This window comes from Octopus bimaculoides, chromosome 7, assembly GCF_046866305.1.
Source record: "Octopus bimaculoides isolate indiv1 chromosome 7, ASM4686630v1, whole genome shotgun sequence".
NCBI lineage: Eukaryota > Metazoa > Mollusca > Cephalopoda > Octopoda > Octopodidae > Octopus > Octopus bimaculoides.
The window spans coordinates 62,389,464-62,402,049 of record NC_142934.1 but is presented as its reverse complement, the minus strand read 5'-3'; the positions used below and the strand labels follow the sequence as shown (position 1 = coordinate 62,402,049).

Below are 12,586 nucleotides of genomic sequence, written 5' to 3'. Positions count from 1 at the left end.
ATTAGCGAACTGTTTTAATAGTAAATCACTCATTTATAATTTATTACCAACATAGTATCATTCTTATTTTCTTTATTGCCCACAAGGGGCTAAACATAGAGGGGACAAACAAAATCAGACAAAGGGATTAAGTCGATTACATCGACCACAGTGTGTAACTGGTATTTAATTTATCGACCCCAAAAGGATGAAAGGGAAAGTCGACCTTGGCGGAATTTGAACTCAGAACATAACGGCAGACGAAATACCGCTAAGCATTTCGCCGGCATGCTAACGTTTCTGCCAGCTCGCCGCCTTCATAGTATCATTCATTACGTCTCTTACAGAAGTTCATGGCATATCTTATACTGTGAACTACTATGAATTTATGATAACACTAATTTTCTGGTTGTATTAATTCACAGTAATAAATATATGCTGTGTCTTAACGGTTAGAATGTGGGTTTGATTTCTGGATTGAGTGGTGTATTGTCTCCTTGAACAAAGTTCTTCATTTCACATTGCTCCAATCTACTCAGCTGAAAATGAGTCCCAGTCAATTCCTTGTGCAGTTCTACCCCCCCTCTCTCTCTTCAGTTGTTACATCCCTGATGTTCTGCTTGGTTAAGGGTAGGAGGGCCAAGAGTATGCTTGTGTCTGCTTGTAATTATGTAGTTACTTAAAACAAAGTATGATAGAAGCTACCAAGTCACACTCACTTTTTTCTTAAATATGTTAGCCTTCATTTTAGAATATATTTATTTTTAATTACTGTTCTAATAATAGTTTATTTACTTTTGTAAATTTTTAAAAATTAGTTTGGGAAATTTTTAAAAATTGGTTTTGAATCTCATGTTTTATTTTATTTTATATTTTTTACTTCTCCATCTTTCTTTTCCTTTTTTTCTTCCATTTTTAGATTTTCCTGAAGGTCAAGTTCAATATACAAACCCTGCCTATGATTCTGATGGAAAGGACTTGGAAATTGTTTTAAGAGATCGCTCTAAGTCAGATACATCCACATGTTATTACTACGGAGAAGATCCAACTGAATTACGTAATAAAGGCAAGAGAAAATTCATCAAGAACATAAAACCTGAAGCTTTCAAACGTCCATCTTATTCTTGCATCAATGCTGATGCTACCCCTCCTCTGAATGATGTTGTCCTTGTTGGCTACCGAAAGAAAAGTGCAGAAGAGACAACAGAAAGTCCACTGCAGTTAGGTACATTGGGTCCTGAATCAACATCTCCTCCCAGTGATTTTTTCTCTGGGAATCATCTTTCCAACTCTGTATCCATGACTTCTTTGTTAACACGATCTTGTTGGAGTAGATCCAGTATAAACTCACTCCCGGAATACATTGATGAGTTACACTCAGGTATTCAGTCCATATATTTATGTGTGTCTTTCTCTGTCTATCTCTATGTGTGTATGTGTGGATGTATCTCTAGCTATTGTAATCTATCTTCTTATCTTTTGCATAATTCTTTAGCTTTTTGAAATCTCTCCTAGATAGATGTTTTAAACTGCTTTACTGTGTCATTATTTTAATCTTTCTTCAGATAAGTTCTGCTTACTGTCATTAACAAAGCTGTTTAATCATTCTTTCAAACTTTCTTTAAAATAACTGGTTATGGTGTGGCTTAAGTTTTATTAAAGTCATTGTGAGTTTGCTGTTTGCTCCCTATTTCCTTCATTTCAGCCATTAGTTGTGTGTTATTCCTTTAATATTCCTGCATTTCTGCTAAGACTTATTAGGTTATTAAAGATTGGTCAATGTACTTACCTCAGATTTTGTGTTTTTGTTTATACAAATCCATCACACTAGTTATGTCACACTCTTTACAAATGCTCAACTTTACAAGGCCTGACAACAATGCTTCTCAAAATCATTCAGAAGTCACACATATTATGCAGCTATAATTTCATTAACATGACCATCTTTCCCTTGAGACTTCTTAGTGCTGCAAACTCTTCAAAACTCTCAACAGATGCTAACTCTGTACAAAGTCCAGATATGCCCTATACTTGAGTATTACTGAAATAACCTGAGAAATGACAGCTGTACACACTCTGATGCACATCCATACTTTTCTCACTTCTCACCCAGCATCTGACTTTAATCAAGCCCTTGCTCATTATATATATATATATATACACATACTCCCCCTCCATCTCCACCACACACATATGTATATATACATAACAAACTTGTTATCAATTCAGATATTCTTGGGGTACTTTTGAATGTGTAAGAAAGCCATTCACTGTATTTTGTCAACAGAGAAAATTTCTCACTGCAGACAAATAGTTTAAACACACCAAGTCAGTTCAAAATGCTTTCTAACCAGATGCATGCATTTCAGAGTGGTTATCTCCTCCTCAGCCTCAAATACCAAAAAAAAACAAAAAAAAACAAAAAAAAAAACTCTATGAACTGACAAAAGTTGATGGATATCTCTTATTATACATTGTACTGTATCTGGTTGCGTTAATTGATGGCTTGCTGTAAATAAAACACAGAATAGAAGCATCAAGCAGTGATGTGTATAAATACAAACTTGTTAGCAGTTCAAATATGTGAAACTATAAGAAAGCCATCCTTCACTGCGTTTTGTCATGGAGAAAATTTCTTGCTATAGACAAATAGGTGTAAACACACCAAATAAGTTCAAAGTGCTCTCTAACCAGACTGATGGACGCATGCATTTCAGAGTGATTTATCTAAATAAATATATATATATATATATATATATATATATATATATATATATGTATATATATATATATATATATATATATATATATATATATATATATATATATATATATATATATATATAAAAGCTACAACCCAACCTATCAAGCTGTTATATTTTTCTGCCGCTTATACTGCTATTAACAGCTGTTAATTCTTTGTTTTCCAAGTTTGTACTCCCCATACTTAAACACACTTAATCTACTTACCTTTCTTTTAATCTAAAACTATGTCTTTCAGCACCCCCACTCCAGCTTTTGCCTCTTTCCCAACAATTAATCTATGATGATTCAGATGAATATTAAGTGCTTTTAGCCTCACATAGTTTCTCTGACCCTATAACCTAGGAAGGTTTTTGCCAAAACTATGTATACTTCACTTTCTTTTGCTTAGACTAACAACAGCAAAAAAAAAAAAAAAAAAAAAAAAGGTGAAAATATTTCTGTATGATTGGCATGTTTTTCTATTGTCTTTAAGTAACCTTTTCTTGTTACACAGGTTAACAGATTTACTGGCAATACCACCTCTTGCAGCATAAATAAAACACAAAACAATCAGGTTTTTACATTCTGATCAATCTTTACTAGATATTTTCTACTCAAGACTTGTGCTGATTTTGTCTTTGAAAATAAGAATGATAGTTTCAGCATTCAGCTGTTGTAGCTATGTGACCAAAACATATTTATGTAAGAAATCTTAAAAAAAAAAAAACAGAAGAAAAAAAAACTAAGCATAATGGTCAGTTAATGAATGTATATTGAACAGTCAGCAGTAGAAATTTAGTATCTATAGCAACTGCAATCATAAATGCAATATGTTAACTTGTATGAAGAGGAGTTCTTAATTAGGTAAGTTAAATCAGCTATTGTCATATACACATACTGCAACTCCATGTATGTATCTCAATAAGGATATACAATGGAGAAGGTTAGGAGTTTGGTGTTTTATCAGCTTAGTCTCTGAATTGCTTTTGAAATTTATGACAAGGTTCTGAAGTGAAGTTATGATAATTTATCTACTTTTAAGGTTTACTATTCATTTGTAAATAGTAAATTAATACCTAGTTTAGTGTAATCTATATATTTGACTGGTAGTACAAATTCTGAGACTAGATAGTAAGTGAATAGCAAAAATGCCTTCTACCTTGTAAATACCTTCAGTATTTACATGAGGAACTGAATAAGGCTGAAAGTTCTTATACCAAACTCTGATGTTTAAGAGAATATGATTCATTTAACATACTGAAATAAATAAATTAATGAAAATTATGTCATGTCTAGCTTGTGGGTCTTCATCTGATTCAACTACTGGTATTCAACAACAACAACATCTAAATGTATGACTTTTGTAAATTCTCTCTTTATTTGACCCTACATCTCATCTAATCTATCAGTTTATCTGTGTGTGTGTGTTTCCAATAATCACTTTAAACTCGCAACCTTTTTATTCTTTTCCCTCAACTAGTTTTCCTGCTTTGATAAGAAAGAAAATCTAAAATAATGAGTGAAAAAATTATTCCCTCTTGTATAATTCTTCTAAAATGAAAATAGGAAAGCTATGTTGATTACTGCATTGTATTACAATGTAAAGCAAAATAACAAATTTTATTACATATTTTTTAGTTCAGTCACCATTTTAGTGGTGATAATGAAATTGAAATTAAGAAGACATTTTTAATCCTTTAACATTTGACCCAGCCATATCTGGCCAAATAGTCTGGCCATTTTATGTTCAAGCTGGCCAGATCTGACCTTTCACACCTACCCTAGAATATCATTCTAAAAATAAACAACCTTAACATTGAAATCTCAAAGCTATGAGATAATGCATGATTAATTCAAAACAATAAATAAGCATTACATTTGACAATTATCTGAAAGGTTAATATTTCTATCATGGACCAAGTCACTGGAAAGCTTGAACTAAGAAATGGGATCTAATGAAAACCTTCATCATCATCATCATTAACGTCTGTTGTCCATGCGGGCATGAATTGGATGGTTTGACCTGGGCTGGCAAGCTGGAAGGCTGCACCAGACTCCTGTCCGATTTGGCATGGTATTTACGGCTGGATGCCCTTCCTAATGCCAACCCCTCTGAGAGTATAATGGGTGCTTTTACGTGCCACCAGCATGGGTGCCATTTGCATGACACCAGTATCTGTTACAACTGTGATTTTACTTGACTTAAGGAGTCTTCTTCTCAAGCACAACATAATGCCAAATGTCTCAGTCATTCGTCATTGCCTCCTTGAGGCCAACACTCAAAAGGTGCTTTTCATGTGCCACCAGCATCGGCCACTTTGCCTCTGTGAGGCTCAATACTTGAAAGGTGCTTTTTATGTGCCACTGGTACAGGTGCCAGTTTTGTGACACTAGTATCGACCATGACTGCGATTTCACTTGGTTTGATGGGTCTTCTCATGCAACACTCGAAAGGTGCTTTTCATGTACTACCAGCATTGGCCACTTTGCCTCTGTGAGGCCAAACCATATCAGTTCAATAATACTGCAATGCCTCATTGGTCAGATGATTATTAGAAACCTAATTAATCAGATGTTCAGGCATTGTTGGCAAAGGAAGTGTCCAGTTTAATATTTGAAAGTGATTTTGAATCTTTGAAAATGACTTATAAATTCAACATATCAGTTTTACTTTGATTTCAACAACTTAAAGGCAAAGTGAATCTTTGCAGAATTAACATGGAATTATAAGGCAGTGAACTTGTAAATTATTTATTTCTTGTTTGGTATAATGGAGTTATTGCCTCGCTTTTATTTCAAATAAGATTTTAGTATTAGTTTGTGTAATTTATTGTTCATTAACATATATGATTAAATTTCATAAACTGTAAATGTATAACTGTGTTAGTTGTTGTTGTTGTTGTTGTTGAATAGCTGAAGTTGACTCTAACTACACAGGTATATAACTTAAAGGTAGTTGATAAAATGTTATAGAATAAACTTTATTGCACTGTACATTGGGTAAGACCATGTTGCATCCTCTGCAATACTATACCTTGTTTGTAAGAGCTGTATTTCTATATCAAACTCAGGCTAATTACATTACTTCAAATAAATACTGTTTTAGGGAATCTATTTAATTTCAAGGTTTTCTTTTAGCAGAACAGGACTCTTGAATTCCATTGACATTTCCTCTACATTTTATGAAAGGAATTAATAATCCTCATTTAGTACTGTTAATAAATAAATAAATTAATTAATAACTTTGGTTCTGTACAGAAGCAATCTAATATGGCTGCTAGAAGTTTTGTCATGAATTGTAACTTGATGCGCTTTTATATTTCAGTAAAGCTTTTCCCGTGTGCTTTGTCTTCTCTGTGATATTGATTTCATGTGTCTTCAAAAGAGTGCCAAAAGCATGCTGCTGATCTTTTCTCTAAATTTCCTCACTTTGACTTCTGTGTTCTTTGTTGTTTGTTCTGCTGAATGCTTTGTCTACACTGTGATGTGTTCACCATGCACCATCATTTTTCGGTTCAGGAATTTCATTTTTCCTTTTTTTTTTTCATTTTCTTCACTCTTAAAATATTTCACTGCTGTTTGATTTTTGTTTTGTTTTGCATTTATCATGCCATTGTAAAGTATGATCTTACTCTTTAATTATAAAATATTCCTTGTGCAGTTTGTATCATTTAAAATCTAAATTCTCTTCAGTACCATTCCATTGTAAGGAAGCCAGCCTTTCTAAGCTTCTTCATAGAGTTACAAGTACATTGTTTCAAACTAATTCATCTGTCAGGCTGCATCCAGTCATTCATTTCCGATCCCCTTTTATTTTATTAAACGTTTCTATAGAGTCATGGATGTAGATTTGATACATTTGTACTGGAGTGGTAACTAAAATACTTCATGTTTCATTTTCATTTTTACTTTATTTAAAAAATTTTTTTGAAATCAGAGACATCCACCATCAAGATGTTAGGAGATATTCATTTTCTCAGAAGTAGTTTATGATTGTATTTTCTAGGTACGAATGGGAATTTGAGGTTAAAACTGCAACAAAAGACTCCCTTGTTAATCATATAGTAGTTGCTGTTATCTACAACAGGGTATCAATGCTAGTATACTTAAACATGATTCCAGTACATAATTAGGGACAGTAAGTTGTTAAGAGTTGTATATCTTTACTAAATACACTGTGTAACATACATCAGTGATGAAGTATGTATCAAGGTTTGATTACTTTAGCAGGTAGGCTGATATTCTATTAACTAGCTACCAATATCGCTATGAAAATGAATGATATCTATTGCTTTTGTAAGTTAGTTGGAGAAGGAGGAGCAATGTTGATGACTTTGCAGGCCTCCCAGACTGGAAAGATTGAGTAGTAATTTCTCAGCTTGAATAATATCCGCTCGGAGAAAATGTGCATTGTAAGGGAAAGGGGGAATCTCTGGTAAAACAGTAAATGCTAATGCACACATACACTGAGTTAATTAATGTGAGATAAACATTGATTATACAATTAGATTCATGACCATCGTTTTGTTTGGTTGGTTGGTTATGCCTGTTTGAAAGTAATAAAATAACTTTGACACATTACTTTTAAATCACATTTGGGAAAATAAGAGACAAAGCAGACACAACCTGCACTATATGGGCAGTGTAAGGCAAAGGCATTTTATGAATGGGTACAAATGATGTGATCGGTGCCTGACAGAGAAGCTCTACATTATTCCATCATCCTATTTCTATCTCATATAATAAGAATGTGCTAGTATTGGTTTCAAATACTGCTAAGCATTTTGCCCAGTGTGCTAACGGTTCTACCAGCTCACCATCTTAGAATGTCCTAATATTTATTTCTTTATTGCCCTCAGGGGACTAAACATAGAGGGGACAAACAAGGACAGACAAAAGGATTATGTCGATTACATTGACCCCAGTGCATAACTGGTACTTATTTAATCGACCCTGAAAGGATGAAAGGCAAAGTCGACCTTGGCAGAGTTTAAACTCAGAACATAATGGCAGATGAAATACCGCTAAGCATTTTGCCCAGTGAGCTAACAATCTGCCAGCTCACTGCCTTAGAATGTCCTAATATTGACTTGCTGTAACATTCCCAAATTCTCTGGGAATTTCAATGAAGACACCCCACCCCCATCCCACCTGTAGCATGATAGATGACAACTGACAGTCTACATTTATTTTATTACTTTCAACCCCACCCACACCTGTTAAGTCTAAATCTCATACTACTACTACTACTACTATTGACATTTTGTTTTGTCTGGAGAAACATTCCCCCCACTCTCTCTCGCCGCCTATCACTTGTGAATGAATAAGTTTTGGTATCATATGCCATACTTTTGCTAATTGTTTTAGGTTCTTATGTAATTGTGATCAGACATAGACACCCTTTTGGTTTGCTTACTCTTGTCCGCAGAGAACATTGAGTATGTGACAGCTGGAAGCAAAGAGGGCAGTGCCAGCACTTGGCCCATACTCATTTTCAGCTGAGTAGACTAGCAGTAGTGTGAAGCAGAATGCCTTGCTCAAGGACAATGTACCACCCAGTCAGGAAATTGACTCCTTAACTATTGAGCTAAACACCTGTAATCAGTAGGCCATGCAGCTTTACATAAATAAATAGAATAACTAGCGAGCTAGATAAATCTATTTATCAGTAGTAGTAGTAGTAGTAATCCGCTGTAAGAAATAACTGAATGTTAAAAACAGTAAAGGGGTAATTCGTTTTTATTGTCTTTTTCCAACATAACCAGATGTTATAGCTCTCGTCTATTACACCTCTATCTATCTATCTATCTATCTATCTACATATATGCTTACACACACACACACACACATGAAATGGATTGATAAGCTTTATCTCTATGCTACAAGTATCTTCTTCAAATAGGATATTTCTGGATCCTTAGAAACAACTTCAGAAGTTACCCAGTGAACTTAAACATGATACTAATTTCATAGCTTCATAGTTTTAGCATTTAAAAATAGAATTTGATATTCCAATTTTTTTTCTTAAGAAACAAACGACAAAAACAAAACAAAACAAAAAGAAAACCCAAAGATTTTTGTATAACATCTCTTCATTGGGCATTTAAACAATATTTCCTGAATCGATTCTGTCCCTATTTTTCATTTTTTCATCTCATGTCATCTGTTCTTTTTCTGTTTGATTAGCTATCATTGTTAAACATTTGAAAGTTCCCTCCTCCCCTGTCCTCCATTCCCTTGCCATTTAGTCTCTTCTTTAATTCTCTTAATTAAATTAGTCAACATGGACAACATTACTCATAAGGAACATGGGTTTGATGCAGAAAAATGTGCTATGCATGCTTGAAACTTTCTCTGTTACAATGGAATTCAAGGGCTGGCTTGTGCAATACCATTTCTAAGGATTTGGCTAGATGACTGAGATAGCATTAATGAAGCACTGATAAAAGTTTTTCTCTGGGATGTGTCTATTCAACTGATAACAAAAATGGTCTTTAGGCCTGTTTCTATTTAAATTTCTTTTTTTTCAAAGTGTTACTTTACATGAGTTAACTCTATGCATGTGAAAGTGTGTGCTATGTGCATAAATATATTTGTGCTGTTATGAGAGTAGTAACTGTGAATAAGAACTAGCTTGAACTGTAATAACTTGTTTAACCTATACCAGCATGAGAAATACATGTAAAAATGGTGATGATGATGATGATGATGATATCTACAATATCTTATGATGAGTTGTTTTCTTACGGGTATCATAAGTTTGTTGGCACAATTGATTTTATGCCCTTTTCATGATTAACTTACTACTCAATTGTAAAATGAGGGTGGAATCTGTTATCAGTTAGCCAGACTAAGGCAAGTAGGATTATATAGTTTAATCAGAAGCAGAACACGAACATATGCGTGTGCATGCGTATAAAACACACATGCATGAATGATTGTTTTTTTGTTTTTGTTTTTTTAAAGATATCCTCTCATAAAATCTAGCAAGGAACATTGTGCATTTCTTATTTCTATCCCATAGATTTCACATATCCACAAACTGTGCTTCGTGTTAATATCATGTAGAGTTATAGAATAACAGTCACATTAGGACACTAGACAAAATAATAGCTTGTGGTACTTTTTGCTTTGTTTCTCTCTTCACATTCTGAGTTCAAATCTGGTAGGGTTGACTTTACTCCCATTCCCCCCATAGATCAAAATTCATGTCAGCTATATATTGACCAGAGTTTCAATATTTGCAGCCTTGTGAGAAAATTTATATTATTGTTATGTAGTTGAAAAAGTGAACACAGGCCAACAGATTTGACTTCTACTATCACTGAAGAATTAATATTCTGAAATTGTTGATGTGCATTAATGTTGTATGTATCCTATGATATGTTTGGAATAGTATGGGTATTTCTTGTGTTGTGTTTTTTTCTTTTCTATTTTCATTTGTTTAGTTTATATGTTGTGTATTGGAGTTAAGCATTTTCATTGCTATTTCAGTCTATGTATAGGGGCAAGCATGGCCATGTAGTTGTAACCATGTGGTTTGGGTTCGGTCCCTCTGTGTAACACCTTAAGCAAAGTGCCCTTACCTATAGCTTCAGGCCAACCAATGCCTTGTGAGTGAATTTGGTAGACAGAAACTGTGCTTGTCCCACTGATCACCACTTGATAACTAGTATTGGTTTGTTTATATCTCATAGGTTAGTAGTGTGGCAAAAGAACCAATAGATTTAAAAAATTAAATATTGGGGGTCAATTTGATCAACTAAACCCTTCAAGATGGTACCCCTCTATATGGCCAAGTAACCAAAGTATAATGACTGAAAGAGATTATATATATAATCTCCTTCTGTTGTGTATACACACACACGCACACACACACACATGTATGTATACCCATTAGGAGAATGATTTTAGAAAATGAAATGTTTATTTTTATTCTTATTCTCTCTACTTTTTAGTTCCTCAAATAAGTGAGATGTGTTCTGTAAGAACATTGTATTTGATGTTCATCTTGAACTTCTTCCTCGGATAGATTTCCGAAAGAGCAAAAAACATATTTAAGGAATGAAGGTTGGCTAAAGGTGTTAAAAGCATGAGGGTTCAAGGTGTGAGCGACTGTCCAGCAGAAGGGATAAAGAGGCATGTAGAATAGGTATATGAGACTGAGTTTACATATTTGGTAACTTCAGCAGAAGAAGAGAGAGACTGTAGTGTTGACAATAACAGACTGGACTATTGATCTAAAAAATGTCACAGGTTCCTTTATGTGGCCAAGAATCTCTCTTTAACCGTGTACTTTCTGGTTCAGTCCCACTGCACAGCATCATGGACAAGTGTCTTCTACTATAGCCCCAGGCCTATCAATGCTTTGTGAGTGAATTTGATAAGAAGAAACTATGTGGAAGCCCATTGTGTGTATATATATTTATTCATGTATGTTTATATGTGTATGTATATATATGTATGTGTGTGTGTATATATACATATATATATATCAAAATAAGCAACACGGATTTCAAAGATGATTGCAGTACGCACGTTTCATGCTACTCCATTTATTTAAGTAATGCGAGCATTACATTAAATGCAATATGAAGAGCAATCTTCAGCTGCACGAAAATGCAGAAAATTACAATAGAATAGACATATTATAATTGTGGCAACATTTCAAATCCAAGTGGGAGAAAGAATACATAAAAATCCAAGTGGGAGGAAGAATACATGAATCCATCTTGACATAGCCGAGTCTATCAGGCTAGTGATAACCTTCTATATATATATATATATATATATATGCTAGCTTCCTGGTAATTAATCGATATTAATTAATATATGATTTTTTGCCATATTTTTAATAATAATGTATATAGGTGAAGTATATTTGCCACATAAATGTGACTGACCCCTAAGGGTGGATGTTACTGTTGCTTTTAGCCCCAGGAGAACATCTCCTCCAGCTGGCTATTGACACACATCTGTGTCCTGTCTGTATTTGCAACAGTAACATCCACCCTTAGGGGTCAGCCACATTTAAGTGACAAATATACCTCACCTTGTCGTGCAGTTTCTGTTAATACCTCGTTCAGAGATTTAACATATATATATATATATATATATATATATATATATATATATATATATAGATAGATGTATTTATCTCTGTGTCTTTGTGTCAGTGTTTGTTGTGTGTCCCCACTCAACTTCTTGACAACTTGTGTTGGTTTGTTTACGTCCCCGTAACTTAGTGGTTCAGCTAAATATAGCCAGTAGAATAAGTACCGAACTTAAAATAAGCCCTGAGGTTGATTTATTCAAAAATAATAATAAAAAAAACAACCCTTCATTGCCACAGTCCAATGACTGGAAGTGAGCAAAAAGATGACTGAAAGTATGTAGTATACATATTTTCCAGTTGAGTGATTAACATTGAAGATCACAATTTCATTGTGAAATTGTAATATCAATCTATCTAGAATCTTTCAGCATATTAAACATGGAACAGCAGTTGTAAAATGCTTGAAGTAACAAGCAACATTTTTTCATGTACAGGCATAAAGCCTGATGTTTGTGAGGAGGCGGGAAGGAAGTAGGAGGTTTTAATGTTCATGTAAGGACATTATTGATACTGAATGTCAGTATGACATTAAAGAAAGTTACCTGTGTGGAACAGGGATTCGGCAGTTGTTACTCTAATGCTGGAAGTAGTTGTAGTAACAGTGGTGGAGTAGTGGTAGAGTTCTAATAACACTGATGATGATGATACTACTGGTTTCAAATTTTGGCACAAGGCCAGCAGTTATGGGGGAAAGTGTTAGTTGATTTCATCGACCCCAGTACTCAACTGGTACTTATTTTATTGACC

At 34.0% G+C, this 12,586-nt stretch overlaps 1 protein-coding gene across 50 annotated transcripts in view; it reads left to right on the top strand.

Annotated features, from left to right (window-relative positions):
• The window catches only part of LOC106874649 (protein FAM135A), a 293,022-nt gene that overhangs the window by 233,267 nt on the left and 47,169 nt on the right, over window positions 1-12,586 (top strand). For 32 of the 50 annotated variants that reach the window (XM_089355405.1, XM_089355400.1, XM_089355406.1 and 29 more), the window contains one exon: window positions 899-1,360. In XM_089355405.1, coding sequence (XP_089211531.1) covers window positions 899-1,360 — 462 coding nt within the window. The remainder of the gene's footprint in view (window positions 1-898; window positions 1,361-12,586) is intronic. The other 18 variants (XM_089355425.1, XM_089355424.1, XM_089355423.1 and 15 more) reach the window with 1 other exon arrangement.